At 44.6% G+C, this 19,780-nt stretch overlaps 1 protein-coding gene across 3 annotated transcripts in view; it reads left to right on the top strand.

Moving 5' to 3' along the window:
* The first annotated feature begins 723 nt into the window (after positions 1 to 723).
* The window catches only part of LRRK1 (leucine rich repeat kinase 1), an 81,263-nt gene continuing 62,206 nt past the window's right edge, over positions 724 to 19,780 (top strand). The window contains exons 1-2 of one of the 3 annotated variants that reach the window (XM_060282940.1): positions 724 to 937; positions 11,301 to 11,492. In XM_060282940.1, the coding sequence (XP_060138923.1) occupies positions 11,426 to 11,492 (67 nt within the window). In that variant the 5' untranslated portion in view covers positions 724 to 937; positions 11,301 to 11,425. The other 2 variants (XM_060282939.1, XM_060282941.1) reach the window with 2 other exon arrangements.

Here is a 19,780-nt window from a genome sequence, read left to right as displayed (position 1 = left end):
TAGGGAGGTGAAGCACCACCAGCCACTTATTGACCTTTTGTCCCAATTTTATTTGCGGGGAAGTTAGACAAATGCAAATGTTACCCCACATTTTCCAGCACGTCTGCCTTGAGGTCTGTTTGTAAACAAAACAATCTAGCTTTGTATCAATCTTATGAAATAAATTTAAAAACAAATTCCTGCCCATTTTCCTTATCACAACAGGAAGGGGGCGGCTTTGTAGTGCAAGGACCCCCGAACATCTTTCAGCGCACAACCGGCATTTATTTTAACGGCATCCAAAACTGGCAACAGTCTGGAAGGGATCTACACACACACACACACACACACACACACACACACACAAAATACTGTATATATAAAGCGGTGAAACTCCTTTTAAAAAAAGTTTTAAAAAATACATTGAATTTGGCATAGCTCACTGTCGCCATCTAGTGTCACATTTGTAATATTGCACTTCGTTTGCAGCTGTGTAGTTGAGGACCACTGAAGAGATATCAGAAATGCTTGGAAAGCCCCGCCCCCCATCCCCGCAGAAAAGTACCCGCCCCTTAAAAGGACCTTTGGGGGCACAAATACAGCGAGGACTGTGAGCAAATTCGGAACTAGCCGCTGCAACCCCGCAGGCAGCTGCTGCTGCAGCCTCACCCTGCAGGGGCGGGCTGCGCTTTCGCTTCCTCTAGAGCGCGCTCTGGGCGCCGCTCCTCCCCGCTGCCTGGCGCGCCGCCGCAGGAGCCTCGGAGAGAGCAAAGACCCGCCTCGCCGCCTCCCTGCCCTGCCCACGCCCAGCGTCGATCGAGGAAGTTGCGGCCGCCGATGCCGCTGGAAAGTCCGGAGCCTGGAGAATGAGGAAGCCCCCTACCCTCGCCGGCTAGCAGCAGAGGCGCTTTTACGCGTGCGAGGAGAAGGGCGGGGGCTGCATTCCCCAGGATTGCAGGTACGGACGCTCAGCGCCGCAAGTCCTCTCTCCACCCACCCTTTTTTAATTTTTAGGTTGTTCCATCCATCCTACCTCGTCGCCCCCCTCGCCCGCTCTCATTCAAGCAAAGCTGCACCGTGCAAAAAACAAAAACAAAACTCTAGCAAAAGAGGGGCGATGGAAGAGTCTTTAAGAACGCGCTGCAAAGTTCATGGCAACTCCCTTTGCTCCCAGCAAAGCGTGCCTGGCGATGCAGCTTTGTTATGGGGAGACGTTGCTTATTAATTTATTTATTTGTTTGCTTGTTTACTTGCTTGCAAGGGGTTCCAGGGTAGGATTATGGTTTTTTGCATGGGCGGGATGTTTTTTCGCTTAAAGGAGGGAGGAGGACGCCGGAAGGGTTGCTGGAATGGTGGGACAGATTGCGCACAGCCCGGCAGCGAGGAGGGTGCGCGCGTGTTGCTTACTGCTGTTGCTTTTCCGTAAAATAATACTTTGCTCCGGCAAGGTTCGGGTTTCCTTTGGCCGTTCTTCCACCTCGGTTTCTGTAACTTCGTTGTCTCCGCCCCCCCCCCTCTCCTCTCTCCTCCACCCGCTATATTTCTTTTTCCACTTTTCCATCCAAGTTGGCTAGACGGGCGAGCTGTGCGCAACTTCTTGGAAAGTTAGGATGCTCTCCTTCTCCTCCCGCCCGCCCCGCCCCCCCAACCAATCTGCACCCGCTATGGTTTTGGATTCACACAGATAAGAGGGGAGAAAATTCCCTACCCCACCCCAATCCTCTTAGGTTTATGCCAGGGAAAGGCTTCATTTGCTTTTGTTCACGTCAGTCTCCCTGGACAAATTCACGCAGGGAGAAGGCTATCAAGGCTACTAGCCATGATGGCAGTGTGGTGTTGAACTGAAAAGTGCAGAAGAGGACAGAGATGCATTGGGGCATCTGATTGGCCGCTGTGAGAATAGGATGTTGGACTTCTAAGATGGGCTGTTGGCCTGATCCGGAAGGCTACTGTTAAAGGAACAGATATGGGTGGATGGGGATTTCCAAGCTTCCCAGAATTGCCTTGGGAGTAAAGGTAAGGTATATGTGAGGTGGGGATGTTGATCTTTGAGATTTTGTTCTTAGCCATTCCGGAAAGGAGTGCTGCATGTGGAAGGTACAGGGGTCAGCAAACTTTTTCAGCAGGGGGCCAGTCCACTGTCCCTCAGACCTTTTGGGAGGCCGGACTATATTTTGGAAAATAAATAAATGAACGAATTCCTATCCCCCACAAATAACCCAGAGATGCATTTTAAATAAAAGCACATATTCTGCTGATGTAAAAACACCAGGCAGGCCCCACAAATAAGCCAGAGATGCATTTTAAATAAATGGACACATTCTACACATGTAAAAACATGCTGATTCCCCGTCTGCAGGCCGAATTTAGAAGGTGATTGGGCCAGATCCGGCCCCCGGGCCTTAGTTTGCCTACCCATGGCTTAGACTAGGCACCCCCAAACTGCGGCCCTCCAGATGTTTTGGCCTACAACTCCCATGATCCCTAGCTAACAGGACCAGTGGTCGGGGAAGATGGGAATTGTAGTCCAAAACATCTGGAGGGCCGAAGTTTGGGGATGCCTGGCTTAGACTGTCAGCAGCGTCCCATTTTTATTTGCATGCCTCAGTTTCATGTGCTGGATTTTGCTGGTGGCTGTTTCTTCGTCTGTTTCGTTGCAAGTACTTTTATCCCACTCTTCAGTTGCGGGTGGGGGAAGACCCCAAAGTGGCTCTCAAAGTTCAGTCGTAAGACAGTGCTGTCATGTTGACATCCTAAAAGGAAAGGCACAAAAGGAAAAGGATTTGGAGGGAGGACAAAGAAAACAAACTCGGGCACTCAGTTGCATTTTGGGTTAGCTTGTTTTTGTAGTTTTAAGATTATCGTTTTCAGAGGCTGCTGCTACTGCTGTCTTGCTGGTGTGGAAGTGAGAGGGTTTGCTCAACAGGTTTAACCAGAAGTATTTTTTAAATGCCTAAAACCTTGCCTTGTGCAACGTCGTCAAACTATGGATATTTACTCAAGAATAGGCATTGCTGTGTTCAAGGGGATTTACTCCCAGGTAAGTAAGTGTGCATTGGATCAAGGCCTTGATTGTGATTAAATAACGGATAAGCCACATAAGAAAAACGTAACAGTAAATAAGCCACAATAAGTTTTGTAAATACATTAAAACAAAAATAACATGTAACATAGTATTACATTAGAATGCTGGTGGTTTTCAGATGTCCTCTTTTTCTGGGTATGTATCCAGTGAAGAATCAAAAAGTTTCCCACTTACTTGAGACACATAGCTGCCAAGTTTTCCCTTTTCTCGCGAGGAAGCCTATTCAGGATAAGGGAAAATCCCTTAAAAGAAGGGATAACTTGGCAGCTATGTTGAGACAGCCAAATAGTATACATTGCAAGCTTCTTCCTGACATTATGGATTTTTGTGTGTGCTGGGATTTGGCAGCGGAGATGGGCAAACATGTCAATTTCAGTTCCTCTGATTTTCTCATTTTCCCAATCTTAAATTCGTTTCTCTGCAAATTCATATCAGTTCACACAAAAATGCTGGTGAATTTTCATGGGACTATTTTTTTAAAAGCAAATTCATCAGCATTTTTGTGTGAAGTTCTCCAAGTAAATAATAAGCACACTTTTGCGGAGCAATGTTCCTTAATATAATTCTTTGGTATGTTTCCCCACCTACAAATATATGCCTTTGTATGCACACTTTACACCGGTAGATGCATTTTTGTACTTAGCTGGAGAGCTGCATTGCAAAATTAAGAGAAGCGTGAATTTCAAAGGATGGTCGTGTTTTGGTTCTCCTACAGTTTTGGAAAGTGCAAATCATAATAATGCTAATGCTAATAATTATTTTTCATTTGTATCACCGGCCGAAGCCGGGCTCACAGCGGCTAACATCATAAAAACAATACAATATGCATAAAAACAGACATCAATTAATTAAAATACATCTTAAAATTAATTCAGACAAGTTAAAATCTGGGCAGGTGGCAATTATCAGGTTGGAATTGAGAGTGGCTAATACTTGCCAGGACCAGCTGTTTCCACTGATCATACAACGACCTGTGAGCAGGTTGGGAGCCTCCTTCAGGCTTGTTTTATACAAAGGAAAGTAAGTCAAACTGCATCTTGCCCAAAGGCCTGGCGGAAGAGCTCCGTCTTGCAGGCCCTGCGGAAAGATGTCAAATCCCACAGGGCCCTGGTCTCTTGTGGGAGAGCGTTCCACCAGGCTGGAAAGGCCTGGCTCTAGTCAACGCCAGTCTAATTTTCCTGGGGCCCGGGAATCATGGTCTTCCCTTACATAAGACCACAGGAAGAGCTCTGCTGGATCAGGCCAGAGCCCATCTGGTTCAGCATCTTGTTCTTACAGCAGCCAAGCAGATACCTGTAGGAAGCATGCAAGCAAGCCTTTAAATTCTAATGGAATCCGATGTCTCTCCCATTCTTAGACCTACTATGGTGTGTATTTTTTAATCTCTTCAAACATGTGGTTCCTCCTCCCTGCACCGTAGTCTAAAACTGTCCTGTTCAGGAAGTGCTATATTTGCATTTTTGAAGAACTAGTGCTTGGTCAAAGCATTCAACCCAGGCTTTTTAAAAGGCATTTATTGGGGGGTGGGGGTGGGGTAGAAATGTTCCAGAAAATCAGATCTATCTTTGAAGGAGTCAGAAAGTGCATGACTTTGAAGTGGGTTTACTTCTAAAAAATAATTTACCCCCCTGCCCTTTTTTCTTCAAGTGGGTGGAGATAGATTTTCTGCTGCTTCAAACAGTGGTTCAATTGATCTTGGCAGCCCAGTGACATCCCCCTATTAATCCGGGCAAGATGCTCCGTGGGAATAATGGGTACCCCTGAGCTTTGCAGAAGTTCACAAAATATTTACCAAAAATCATAAGGGGACAACCACCCCCCACAAAATTAACCCAATGAGGACTGAGTAAAATGGAGAATGTGTGCATGGAATGGACTATTTTGTACGTCCAGCTGACTGCTGGCACCCTGAAAAGGAAAAGTCCTGCTATAAGAGCAGGATACACTGCAACATTTTGTTGCAGTTCCCACTTGTCCTTTCTAACTTTGAAGTGGGCTGCTGTGGAAGTCAGTCTTGTGGCTATTGAAAAGAACAAGCGCTTTAACTTTCTGGATCATGGAAGCTACAATATTTCTTCTAAAATGGAGATGGCTATTATTATTATTTTGTTGCAACTCCTTGTTATTCCCTTCCCCAAAATGAAAAAACAAAAAACCATGCCAAGGGTTTTAAGATAAGCCATGGGTCGAGCTTGTGATTGTGAGAGGCGGAAGGAATGTTTGAAAAATGTTTGCCAACTGTGTGGCTTTTAATACCAGGCTGAATCTCCTATTTATTGCAAAATGGGACTGACCTGAAGGTTATTGGTGCCTATTCTTTTTATACTCTTTATATTACGTAGGATAATGAGCTGATTATGGCTGTTACCTGTTTTTCTATGTTACTGTACATTCATCCCAGTAAAAGAGCAGTTTCCCCAAACTTGTTATAACCTACTAAGGCTAAGCTATGTAATCATTGTATCAGGAGGAGTCATAGAATTGTAGAGTCGGAAGAGGCCCCTAAGGGTCTTCTAGCCCAACCTCCTGCATTGCAAGAACCCGGTGTGAAACTCACAGTGCAGAATTCAGCAGGGCTTTTGCTCTCAGCTTTGGCCGTCTATCAGAAGTTTGGGGAATGATAAAACTGGCCTGCCTTCCAGGGCCATTGTAAGGATCGTTCTTGGCGTTGATGTGCATCTGTCTTGGAGTGTGCCTCCGGGGGTGAAGTCAAACTGCTGTCTTAACTGCACCAAAATAACATCCCCGGGGCACAAGCTTGGGCAATGTATATGGTGGTCCTGGGCTTCCCAGATTACAAGACTCCCCCCCCCCTTCTCGGCCTCACTGATGTGGTCCAAAATAAAGCAGAGCAATATGATGGACACCAGCATGGCTGCAGGAGTTGCCGGAAGGAGCAGTACAAGGCACCATCCATCCGCCTTAGGGACTCCACTCTGGATTTGTGTTTACTCCTTAACCTTTTCTTCTCCCAAAGATATCCCTCAAGGCAGCGGAGGTTTAGGATCAGAGTTTTCCTTCTCCTAGATCAGACATGCCCAAACTTCGGCCCTCCAGATGTTTTGGACTACAATTCCCATCTTCCCCGACCACTGGTCCTGTTAGCTAGGGATCATGGGAGTTGTAGGCCAAAACATCTGGAGGGCCGCAGTTTGGGGATGCCTGTCCTAGATGGACTACCTTCCCAGGTTGACAAGCCCCACCTGCCCCATATTTCCCTCTATAGCACATGCAGAAGCCGCTTTCTTGACCGTTGGTCTCGTCCGCTCAATTCTCCAGAGTCTGTCTTCACAGGCAGGGGAAGTCTCTAACTCAACGAGGGTTCGAGACCCATCGGCTACCCTCACCTGCTATGCACTAATGTTATCACCATTATTATTTGTTGGGCTCGTTTGCATCCCAGAAAGGTCACTTCAGTGTTGGGAGCCCTCGGCCCTCAGTATGTTACTGAACTACATCTCCCATCATCCCTGGCCATTGGCCTTGCTGGCTGGGGCTGATGGGAGTCGTAGTCCTCTACATCTGGAAGGCCATAGGCCAGGCATCCCCAAACTTTGGCCCTCCAGATGTTTTGGACTACAATTCCCATCTTCCCCGACCACTGGTCCTGGTGCCATAGGCTCTCATCTCCTGAACTATATATGCTGAATTTTGTTAGATCCAGAAATAATAGACATTTTAAGCTCAACCTAAAGCAAGAGAATTAAAAGCAAGAGAACAAGTCATTGGGTAATTGGGCTCTCTTGTCTCTGATTATGGATGAATTACCGTGTTTCTCCAAAATAAGACACCGTCTTATATTTATTTTTCCTATAAATAAACAAAAACACTATGTCTTTTTTTTAAAAAAATTAAGTATGGCACAGTTTAACCTACAAGTTTAAACTGCCTATCACTATGGCTTATTTTCGGGTTATGGCTTATATTCTTTGAATGCTTAAAAATCCTGCTATGGCTTATTTTATGGCTACGTCTTATTTTAGGAGAAACAGGGTACCTTGTAGTGGGATTAGAGTTGGCAGCTTCCCCCTTGTGACTTCAGCAATAGTTTTGACATGTACAAATTAAGCACCTGAAGGTCCCTCCCACCCCCACGAAGAAAATCACTTTATCTCCTTGTTAGTAGGGATGAGAGAGAAGGTTGTTCAATTTGCATTTTAATATGAACCCACCGGTTTTTTTACTTCCTGCAGCAATGCATGAACTGAAACACAGCTTTCCTTTGAAATTCACACTTCTCCAAATTTTGCGATACGGTTCTTCAACCCACACATGCCCACGAAAATGTATATGTTATTCAATCTAATGTACAAAATGCATTCTTATCAGGGGAAAATTGTTTGAGGAAATGCATATCATATATATGCGCGCAAGGCTGTCAACACATTGCAGTTTGTGTGACTGCCAGTAGGTGGCCATGCCAACTTTAGCAGAATTGCAGAACAACAGACTGACAGGTAGGTAAGTAAGTGAGCAGATAGCCTACTGCAGACAAGGCAACATTTACATTTGTTGCTCCAACCACTTTTGCTTCTGGCCCCACTGACATGTGGCTGCCTGAAGGTTACACAGAGGGGAAGGAGCCCTCAGGCTGAAAAAGGTTTCCATGCCTCCATAGCAAAACATTCCGGGCATACATGCATTTTCATTAGATGATACAAAATGGATTATATATTCTTTTTTGGGTATGCCTTGGTGACCTGCTGCACTTTTAATTTTAACAACCATATGTTGTTGGGCCCCAACTCCCATTCAGCCCAGTCAGATGGCCAATGATCCATGGACCTCTGACTACCCAGAAAATAGTTATTCCAACTTTAGTGGCTCCTCTGCAAACAGAAATTCAACAGGTGCAGTATTTTCTTGCACGGAAATGCAATGATGGGGGGTGGATGTGCATGGATTTCTGCTGAATGTGTGGCTGTTTTCAAAACCAAAAAGGTACCCTCCAGATTAAAGGGGGTGACCTTGTCTTTCACCCCCAACTCTTTTTGCACCCCCCCCCCAAGGAATGGTAGCAACTTGAAGTGGCCCTTTGCCCACACAATCTGGATTTCCCCACTTCCCCTCTCTGCCATCTGTATTGCTACTTCCTGCTACACTTTTCAGCTGGGCTTGTGGTTGCCGTGGAAGAGCAAGACAAATGCAGGTTGCAGTTTGCTCCAGCACCTCTGAGATCTTCCAGAATATTTTTTAGCAGTCATGCTCCAAGATGTGAATTTTAGCGGAGCAAATGCTGAAAAAAGGGGGAGAGCTATACAGTTGTACCTCAGAAGTTAAACAGAATCCGTTCTGGAAGTCCGCTCAACTTCTGAAACATTCAACTTCCAAAGCACGGCTTCTGATTGGCTGCAGGAAGCTCCTTCAGCCAATCGGAAAACCCGTCAGATGTTCAGCTTCTAAAAGAACATTCGAAAACTGGAACAATCACTTCCGGTTTTCGATCATTCGGGAGCCGGAATGTTTGATTCCCAAAGCATTCGGGAGCCGAGGTTCGACTGTAGCTTAGTTGCTTTGCTGCTGCTTTACATACCAGAGGTCCCAGGTTCAATCCCCAGCTTCTCCAGGTAGGGCTGGGAGCTTCCCCTATCTAGCTGCCAGTCAGTGCAGACAATACTGAACTAGATGGGCTAACAATCTGACCAATAGGCAGCCGCCTTGTACTAAATCAGACCATTGAGCCATCCAGCCCAGTACTTCCTACAGTATCTGACAGTGTTTCTCCAGAGTTTCAGAATGGTGTCTCTATATAAGGCAGCTTTGTCTGTTCCCAATATGGCTTTGGGTGACCCAGTTTCACACCTGCACACTCCCCATTGGATGCCTGTGACATCCGGGGACAACTTGCCTGTGCACCCAGCTAAAGAGATCTTAGTTGGTTATCTTTGAATATGAGGAAACACGGCACAGTAGTTCTAAATAAAGAGAGCGTCTGTTTTTTATGTGCTGCACACTGTGCAGAAGCAGATACCGGTAGGGTCTTTAAAAAAGAATTTCCAGAGAGGGAGCCATGTGAGTCTGTTTTTCACATTAGTGAAATGCATTTTATTATGGCATGATAAGTATTTGTGAGCTACGGCCTACTTCACTAGATGCACAGAGCTTCAATCTCAGTTGTCAGGTGTATACACACACACACGTAAATATCTGTGCTCTTCTTGCTCTGCTCACTAAGCCCTCCCTCCAAATTCCCCCCACATTTACCCTTAAGAGCTTCTCCTTCCCACCCCATGCAACTACTAAACTCACTTTTCCCTTTTCCCAGTCCACTTCTTCATGGAAATACAGGATTGCGATGCTGTGGCACTACAGATGAGGGCTGTGTGATGACAGCCTTACGTTTGTTTATTTATTTGTTTGTTTGTGTTTGTGTGTGTATACACATATTTGTATATATACATATGTGTGTGTGTGTGTGTGTGTGTGTGTGTGTATATATATATATATGTGTGTGTACGAGAAGATAAAGGGGGAGGGGAGGAAATGCAAAGGTAGGAGTTGAATCGCAATAGAATGCAAAAGTACAGTTTGTGACAATTAGGTTCAATCAGAGGTAGCCAATGGGGTTTCTGGAGTCCAACTCCGATTGGTTCCAGCTGCCCAGGGTTGATGGGTTTTGAGGTCCATCAGCGTCTGGAAGCTGCCACATTGGCTGCAAATGGATGCAAAATGACCACAGCAGCAGTAACGTTTCTTTAAAAAAAGAAAGTTTATTGAGCAACAAAAACAGACAATACACATGAAGGGAAAAACAAGCATATGAACAACAAAACAATATAGTTCAACATAAGGAGCTTTCAGTAAGAAAGTCAAAATAAAGAATCAGGAGTGAGTGAAATAAATACAATTATAAAATTGTAATGACATATAAAAACACAACTTACATTCTTCAGCGGAAATAGGAATAAATGGAAAGGGATTGCCTGTATTTCTAGATGCCTCAAAATAAAATCACATCTCGAAGGAATTGGCAGCCCATGTGACAACAGTAACTGGTGACACTGTAAACATAGAATTGTAGTGTTAGAAGGAACCTTGGGGGTCATCTGGTCCAACCCCCGGCAATGCAGGAATATGCAGTTATCCCATATGGGGATCGAACCTGCAATCTTTACATTATCAGCACCACACTCTATCCAAGTGAGCTATCCATCTTGGCATCTGAGTAAAGTACAAGTTATAAGTGTAGCAAAATGAGCACACTGGTCCTTCACACTATTTGTGATTGGTGATACCAGAATCACCTGTTAGCAGTGGTGAGCATATTAACATCTGCCACAGAACAGTAAACCATTGCCTCTGTTCACACCCAGATGAATAGAGTTGAACTTTTTGATAAGCTACAATTTATGAGCTTTATCTGGAGCTGCTTTGTTTTTTTCCAGGATACGCACCTTAAGATAACAGGAAGGAGCGGCTCTCTTAAAGTGATCTTTGCCCTCTGTGGTTATTTTTAATAAAAAAAATAGTCAATATTAAATACAGCTTTAAAATGTTCTGGCCAGTTAACTGGGGCGCCTTTTTTCATTGTACAAAATGCTTTTTAATTGATCAAATGTCACAACCCTGGTTCTAAATGAACTCATAAATGAACTCATAAATTCCTCCTCCATCTCTAAATAGGGAATTACTAGGTAAGGCTTTCCCTTCTGAGCACGTATCTGCAAAACCTATTTCCAGCATTGGGAAAGAAGCTTCATTTACTGTATCCAGAGATTCTAACCTCCAGTTACCCTTTCATTTGCTTCCTTGTAGATCATTTTTGCTTCTTTCTTTGGGCTATTTGAAGCCTGCCGAGTCTCAAAGGTTCTTTCCCACCCTTTCAATGCATATACACAGTGCTTTTTTTCTGGGGGGTACGCAGGGCTACAAATACCCCTAAACATTTTGCGAATCTCCGTTTGACCTCATTGAGGGGCAGTATTTCAATACGAGTAGGAAAATGAGAGTACCCCTGAACATTTTTTTTTAGAAAAGAAGCACTGCATATACGTACCATAAAAATAGAATAAAAATTAGACAAGAATGTAGAGTGTGAAACTCCAGAGAACCAGTTGCTGCAATGTATTAAAGCTTCTGCGTAAGGAAGTTATTTATAACTGTTTTAAAGTGATGTACAGAACAAAGAATCCTGAGGGACAGGAGAAAACGTGGTGTTTTTAATTCCTGACCCGCTGGAAGGATTAATTTAGATATTTTCTTTTTCCCTTTTTTTTTAAGAGCCACCCTCTTCCAGGCTGCATAACGAGGATTTCCCAAGTCTCCAAGCTGGACACTCTCCTTTGAGTTTCGACAACTTCGTTTTGGATATTAAATGTATCAGAAAGTAGACTCCTCGAAACGCTTGAGCAGCAGCCCAGAATGTACTGGTGCGTGGGAACGGAGGACTCTGAGGACGACAGCAAGAGAGACATGGCGGCACAAGACGGTAAATGAAACACCTTTCTTGCCTAAGGCAAATTCTGACAATTCCATGCAGCTGTATGTAAATATACTAGGGTCTTTGAATTTCCAAGCCCTCATAACTCACAAATGGGATGAGATTTTTTAAAAATTAAACTTTGTTTGCATCATTCGATAAGTATATAAAATATATTTTTTATACTAATATTTTATTAATTTTACAGAAAAAAGATTAACAAAACACTAAACACAGTAAGAAGAAAAACAAGGTAAAAAAGGAAAATACAAATACAAAAAGCAGACAAAAAAACAAAAACATATAAAACATTATGTCTTATCTCCTCACATTGTATATTTGGGACCTCCTCGGGTTCCCGTTCCTGTGATTCTTATTTACATTCCTAATTAGCATATTCTATATCAAAATCTTAACCTTATAAAAACTAAATAACATCTAAATAACATCTTCACATATTCCACAGTTTTATTTACAGCTTAATTTCTACTCTAAAATATTATTTTAGCATATTTTTTAAAATACAATTTAAAATCTTTCCATTCTTCTTCCATCGCTTCTTCTCCCTGGTTGCGGATTCATCCGGTCATCTCAGCCAGTTCCATGAATTCCATCATCTTCATTCGACAAGTATATAAAATATTAAGGAAATTGGATGATGGGAAGTGATCCATAACGAATTGAAGAAAATGTTTAAAAGTACTTTCCCCCAAAACCCCAGAGTCCTTTCTGTTGGGGATAATTCAGATTGAAATTCCCAGGTGTCAAAAAAGGTTATTTATGTATGCTATTACTGCTACCTGTGTTTTGTTAGCCCCAAAATGGAAAATGACCGAGGTCCCAACCAAAGAAGAATGGCAACTTAAGTTGACAGAATATGCACAACTTGCAGTCTTAACATACAAAATAAGAGAACAAGAAGAACATACCTTTAAAGAAGATTGGAAAAGGTTTATTGAATATATGGGAAATAATTGTGTACAACTGAAAACGCTGGCAGCATTAAGATAAATCCAACAGTGTAAATCAGTTTTGATGGATGCAATAATGGAATACTGAATGGTATAGTTTTTGTAGAACATGCAGGGATTTATGATATGTAAAATGAACCATGGAAAGAGAAGAAGGGAAGTCATTGATATTCAAGTAAAATGAATGTTTTAAATTGTAAAACAGAACATTTAATTTTAAAAAATTATATACAGAAGAAAATTGGATGATACAAGGTAAAAGAAAATCGAATCCCTTGATATGGAATGACGCAGCTTCATCATCAGTCCCCTCTTCCACAACCCTTGGGGTGAGGTCTTTCACTGCTGTCAGTCTCCAGCTCTGGAGACTGCTGACAAAACCATGGTGGTGAATAGAAGCGGAGGAGGCAGCCCTGTCTGTCTCTCCGCCCTGCCTTCCAGTCTCACATCACTGCCCCCCTCCAAAGCAACCCATAGGGAAGGGCCAGCCAAGAAGCCCAGCCCAGCCCTCACCACCACCAAGCTTGCTTGCTCTTTCCGGCCACTTGCCAACATAACGGACAGCTTCCCCGAACCACAGCCCAGGTGAGCCACATGGGAACAGGGAGGACAGCCTGGGGCAGCTGCAGTTTGCTTAGGGTGCTGGGAATTACAGCTCTCTGAGCGGCCTCCAAGCAACTCTCAGCCCCATTAACTAACTACAATTCCCAAGAATCTTTGAGGGAAGCCACAACTCTTCAAGAGTGCTTAAAATACGTGGTGCTGATGTGAACAAAGTGTGCCCAGGCAGAGGCAGGATTTGAACCGTGGTAGGTGCTGGAGATTAGTAGGGTGGGGCTATAGACAGGAACAAAAACCACCTGGAAGCCAGCTGAGCGATCCATTGATGCCATCTTGCCTGCCACTGACGAGGCTGATGCTCAGCTCACCTGTTCTTCATAGGGCTTCACCAAATGACCTATTTGTTGAGCATTCATTCTGATTTGTTTGGCTGTATGACAATGAACACTCATCCTGATTTGCTTGTGGGTTGTTTGTACGTCTTCCCAGTAACTGCCTATTCATTCTGCGCTCTTCCACCCATTTCCCTGTCACTTTCCCAGCAGCAAAAAGCCCATTCCTTTGTAAAAGTGGATTTCTTGTATTAGGGCGGTGGAGCTCTTTATTTCACTTCAGTGGTGCAAACCTAAATTTCATGGCATGCCCTTGAATCCCTCCCAAAAGATACTGACAGTCCAGAGGTGCCCTTGTCGTGTTCAGGCCCGAAGCCAGAACTCACAGGGAAAGAGGCAAGGCGGGTTGAAGGTTGCTCCGACTGAGCAACTTGCTCCAACAAAGGTCGGGAGCACACTGAGGCCTTTTATACCTCTGTCCCAAGGCTGCCTCCTCCTGGCTCCACCCCTTGAGAGAACTTCAGAGCCTTAAAGGGCCAACCCAGTACGCTCCCAGTACATTTCCGAGCACAATTCAAAGTGTTGGTGCTGACCTTTAAAGCCCTAAACGGCCTCGATCCAGTATACCTGAAGGAGCGTCTCCACCCCCATTGTTCAGCCCGGACACTGAGGTCCAGCGCCGAGGGCCTTCTGGCGGTTCCCTCACTACGAGAAGCAAAGCTACAGTGAACCAGGCAGAGGGCCTTCTCGGTAGTGGCGCCCGCCCTGTGGAACGCCCTTCCATCGGAGATCAAGGAGATAAACAGCTACCTGACATTTAGAAAACACCTAAAGGCAGCCCTGTTTAGGGAAGCTTTTAATCTGTGATATTTTAATGTATTTTGGTATTTGTTGGAAGCCACCCAGAGTGGCGGGGAAAACCCAGCCAGATGGGCGGGGTATAAATAATAATAATAATAATAATAATAATAATAATAATAATATAACAACAACAACCCTCTGGCTTGAAGGCAGACACTCCTCCTCTGTTCCATAGCCTCCCTCCTAGTACACTCCTGGACTGCTGGAATGCAATGGGAGGCATATGGCTTTTCAGGGAAAGATGTCTGTAAGGGTCAGCCTTGATGGTTTTGGAGGTTCCTCAGGGAGTTATTGTCCATCTGCTTAATGCACACTGGTCTCCCTTTCTTCCCCAGTCAGCCTGAGCCCTTAACCCAGCACTCCCATCTAGTGCCCCTGTAGCCTCCAACTCAGTGTCCAGATGACTGTTGAGTTCAGGGATCATGGCACTGCCTGTAGGTTGTGTCCCCATCCCAAAACACTCCCAATGCCCTCTTAAGGCCACGTTGGAGTTAGCCCTAATTTCAACCCTGCTCCATCAAATCCAGGTTCATTTACCTGCTCTCCCCCCCCACATGCTTTAATCAGGCACCGACCTTACAAGCTGTCAGTCTCCCTCCCCACCTCCAGGGAAAGCCAGCAGACATCGCAGTCTGTGTCATAGCACCAGTGTGCAACGTGGGTGTCGCGTTATGGAATCAGTGGCAGAAAGACGTTTTGTCTCGGCTCTGACAACAAAGGTCCTGCGAGAAAGCCATAAGGAAACCTTGCCAGCTGTACTTCTGGTGTTTGTGGATTCGTCTCCATTCTTACTCCTTTGCAGCCTGCGTTTCGTTAACGAGATATATTTATGAATGGGGAAGGGATGCGTTTTGGATGCTGGCTTGTGAGCCAGGCTTAAACGAAAGCTCTGGCAGTGGTGCAATTGCAGATTTCTCTGAGCGATCGCAAAGAAATTCCAGCTGGTTTTTTATCCTGGTGCTTTTTAGCCTCTATCAAAGGTCTTTTCTCACCAGGGATCACAGAGGGCTAGGGCAAGTCCCTGGGTCTCAATGAGCGTGGATGATATTTACTTTTTAGGCTTCTGTTTCCACCTCGCAGTGAGTCTATATCTTAAAAACTCATTTTTGGGTGTCTCTCTATGTATGTACGTGTTCGCGTTGAACCATGAATGTAATAATTACCGGATGCTTTGAAACGATAAGGTGCTCTGTAAAAAAAAAAAGAACTTATTACAAAGCATCTGAACTGCTTTAGGTTGTTATGACAATGAGCACTTTTTTCCCCAAGGGAAGAATCTCCCAAATTTAGTGGTACATAGCAGGTGTTTCCCTGCTGTGTTTCATCAGGGCACGGCTAAGGTTTGTTTCACTTTGAATATTGCTTTGTTAGAAGAATAGGGGACAAGAAACGATCAAGGCTGTCACCCTGTGTGCATTTAAGAGTTAATCCAGTTTAAGTTTGTGGGAATTCCTTTCGGATAAGCATACATGGGATTGGGCTGTATAACTGGACTGCATCAGCAACTGGCAGCCACGATGGCTAAGCTCTGCCTCCACAGTCAGTGGCAATATGCCTCGGATTACCAGTTGCAGGATACTGCTGTTAGGAGGGGAGAGGCATCTGGCTGGTTGTTTTGAGAACAGGATGCTTGGCTAGATGAATCCAGCGGGGTTCGTTTTATGGTCTTATATGTTGAGCATCTCTGTGTATATCTGGGGTTGCTCCCATTTGAACATCTCTTTGTATATCTGGGGTAGCCAACATAGCACCCTTTGGAGGTTTTAGGCTACAACTCCCATCATCCCTGACTATTAGCCACGCTGGCTGAGGCTGATGAGAGTCGAAGTCCCAAAATCTGGGCGACATCGCATTGGCGGTGTGCTTGATGCGGAATAAAATAGCACAGCTACCGCACAAGCAAAATAAGTCTTCATTGCAGGGGCTGGGGTCGTTAGATGATCCTCGTGGCCCCTTCCCTACAGATGGATTTGATTCTGTGATTCCGTGACAATATTTGTCATGTTTGTTAAGTCACGCCTTCAATTTCCGCTGGCAACCACTTACCGTCGCCAGGTTTTGCCCCAGAACAGGTGAAAGTGGAATGTGGTCAAGGAGATTGGAGGGTGGCTCCCAAGGGAGCTGAAGTGGCTGTCTTGAAGCATTTAGAGCAGGCCCTCCAGATGTTTTCGCCTACAACTCCCATGATCCCTAGCTAACAGGACCAGTGGTAGGGGAAGATGGGAATTGTAGTCCAAAACATCTGGAGGGCCGAAGTTTGGGGATGCCTGATTTAGAGAGATGGAAAGAGGCTCCCAACATGGTCCTGCCAGTGCTGTTTTTCTAGAAAAAGGTGCTGGAGCTCATGAACGCCTCCTTTGTTCTCTTATAATAGCAATGGTGCCCATCTGAGAGGTGCCAGAACTGAGTTCTGGGTGAGTTCCGGCTGGGGAAAAAAAGCACTGTGTGAAACTAATCTTTGTGCTGACTCTTTAAATGAGGATGGAGTTGATTTCTGTTCCACTTGCTGCGCTGTTTCCGCTAGTTAACTTCCTCCAGGCGGCTTAATATATATAATTTCCTGACAATGTCCTAGGCCCAGTTGTCGCTAAGCGATGTGTGAGGGCTCTACATCTTTAGATTACAGGTGTGAGTGTACATTGATGGTTCTCTCCTTACAAAATTGGCATTTCACAGAGAAAGCTAATTTAGAACCCTTGGTTTCTAGGGTTTCTGGGTGCAGGGAGAATTTTTTGCATGGAAGAGAGTTCAGACATGTGAGACTCCCATCTGCAGCCTGAAATGGTAGCAGCCCAGATGCAAATTTACACCTCCATAAGAACGAGGGATTGAGGTGGGCAAGGTTTTTTTTAAAAGGGGGATTTTTTTGCAGATTTGTTTGATTTGTGATAATTACATAGTACAGTACCCGTATGTTGCTTTAGAGTCCTCAATGCTCATCGCAAATCCTTACAGCAGCCCTGTGAGGTAGGTCAAGATTAACATTTGGAGAGAGAAAATGAATTGAGAAAATGAGGTTGGAGTTTAGAGAGAGCAATCGAGGGGTAAAGGTAAAGGGACCCCTGACCATTAGGTCCAGTCGTGACCGATTCTGGGGTTGCGCGCTCATCTCGCATTATTGGCCGAGGGAGCCGGCGTATAGCTTCCAGGTCATGTGGCCAGCATGACAAAGCCGCTTCTGGCAAACCAGAGCAGCGCATGGAAATGCCGTTTACCTTCCCGCTGTAGCGGTTCCTATTTATCTACTTGCATTTTGACGTGCTTTTGAACTGCTAGGTTGGCAGGAGCTGGGACCGAGCAACGGGAGCTCACCCCGTCACAGGGATTCGAACCGCCGACCTTCTGATCTGCAAGCCCTAGGCTCAGTGATTTAACCCACAGCGCCACCTGGCTATTGTGAGATATATATATTTTTTAACTGGTAACTTCCTAGCTGTGGAAATTCACTTTGATGCTGAACTGGGTTTACTTGGAGCAGAACGTTTTGATCATTATTCTTATTTAATTAGCACAAAGTACTGCTTAACTGAAAATCTGGAGAGAAAAAAACCCTGCCCTTTTGCAGCCTGGAAGTGTTGTGTACATTTTGGAGTATGATCAAGCGTGACTTGTGCTACATGAAAATTATCAATTTGAATTGCAAATTCAGTCAACCAGGGAATGCAAAGAGAACATTGGTAATCACTCCAGGCAAAAACTCTCTGAGAATCCCTATTTGTCTTGTATTAAAGAGTTTGCAGAACTTCTGAAAAAGCTGTGTAACTAATTGCATCGAATTCTGCCTTCCCTTCCCCGCCTGTGCTTTGAGTAATGGTCAGAGCCTCTGGACCCCTCGAGATGTCCTTTCCATTGTGCATCCATGGTTATTTGTGCTCAGGATGGTATCGGGGTGGTTATACGCAGCCCCGTTTTCAGTACTGTTTCTGCCTGCAAAAGTTTCGGGGCAGGCATACCGCTTCGTTTCCAGTCAGTTCAAATCTCGTAACTTCCTGCTGAAATCCTGCAAGCTTTCATGCCACAAATGCTTGGCGGTAGGGGTGGGGATCCAACTTTTGTTGCACCGTAGTTCAGTAATGCCCCTCTGGATGGTGGCAATACAATAGCATTGGGGCAGCTTTGCAGAACAGCTAAGGAAATGGAATGGCATGTGGACGGCCTGGTATAAATCCAGCACTAATGCACTGTTATTGTGTCAAAGACACAATAGCAGTGTGTCTTTGCAGAAAATACCCACCAAAAGAGAGAGGGAGAGAGCCACCAATCTGGAGGGTGTTTAGTATGTGTATACAGTCATAGTAATAATAATATAAAATAATGATTATTTCTTTATATCCCACCCATCTGGTTGGGCTTCCCCAGCCACTCTGGGCGGCTTCCAGCAAAATACAAAAATACAATAATTCATCAAATATTAAAAGCTTCCCTAAACAGGGCTGCCTTCGTACCTTGGACCTCAAACGCCTTGGCTTCCAAATCGGCTTCCAAATGTTGCAAACCCGCAAGTGAGTGTTCCGGTTTTCGAACGTTCTTTTGGAACCCGAACGTCCGACGGGGCTTCCGTGGCTTCCGATTGGCTGCAGGAGCTTCCAGCCAATCAAAAGCCGCACTTTGGATTCCAAATGTTTCTGAAGTCGAACGGAGTTCCGGAACGGATTCTGTTCGACTTCCAAGGTATGACTGTATTGGGGTACTGGAATGTTTCAAGTGGGGAGCTAAGCATGGTGGTAGCAAAGCCCATGCTTTATGTATGTATGTATTTATTTAATTTATATACTGTCCTTTCTCCCCCCCAAAAAACTAGGGCTGCAAACACACAAATGATTAAACAATTGAAAGATATTTAAACAATTTCAGCACAAAGGCAGACTGGGGGAAATCTCTATTTAAAGGGCTTGTTGGTAGAAGAAGGTAGGTGCCTAAAAGATGAAAGGAATAGCACCTGCCTAATATTTAATGAAATTTATTCTTCATCATCATTTCCCCAGGGTAAACCACATTCAAAGCACCTCCTCGCAACATTGAAGAGTTTGCCTAAGATAACTCGCTGGCTGTTAACAAGACACAGCAAAACTGGGATAGCTGTATAAAGAGCAGGCTAAGGAAAGCATCTCCTATTAAGAAATATTCAGAGTGGTTTAGCAATCAGTTCCTTCTCCCCAGGAAACTCTGGAAATTGTAGCTTTCCCAGGGGGAATAGGGGTCTCCCAACTGACCTTCAGCAACCTTAACCAACTGCCGTTCCCAGGATTTGGGTGTGTGTACAAATGGAGAGCCAGGAGTGTTTTAACTGGTACAATGCTGCTTTAAATGTATCGCGCTCATGACAAAAGTGATTTGAAGAGGTTAGGGTTTCCTGGGGTCTGGGTGAAGGAAGTTGGTAATAAATTTAGCGGCAAAGTTTCGGGCTGAGGTTGTTACGCCAACTGATGACTTGACTACTTATTCCGATGTCCAGCAATTGCCTTCTCCGTATTATTTTTATTTTTATTTTATTTTTTGTTGGCTACGTTTTCAGGGGCTTTGATCCCCTATTCCCTTTGTGCAGGCAAATCTGCCTTGGAAATGCAACATG

This window comes from Zootoca vivipara, chromosome 14, assembly GCF_963506605.1.
Source record: "Zootoca vivipara chromosome 14, rZooViv1.1, whole genome shotgun sequence".
NCBI classification, from domain to species: domain Eukaryota; kingdom Metazoa; phylum Chordata; class Lepidosauria; order Squamata; family Lacertidae; genus Zootoca; species Zootoca vivipara.
Note: the sequence above shows the minus strand (reverse complement) of the source record. Positions and strands in the feature narration are given on the sequence as shown.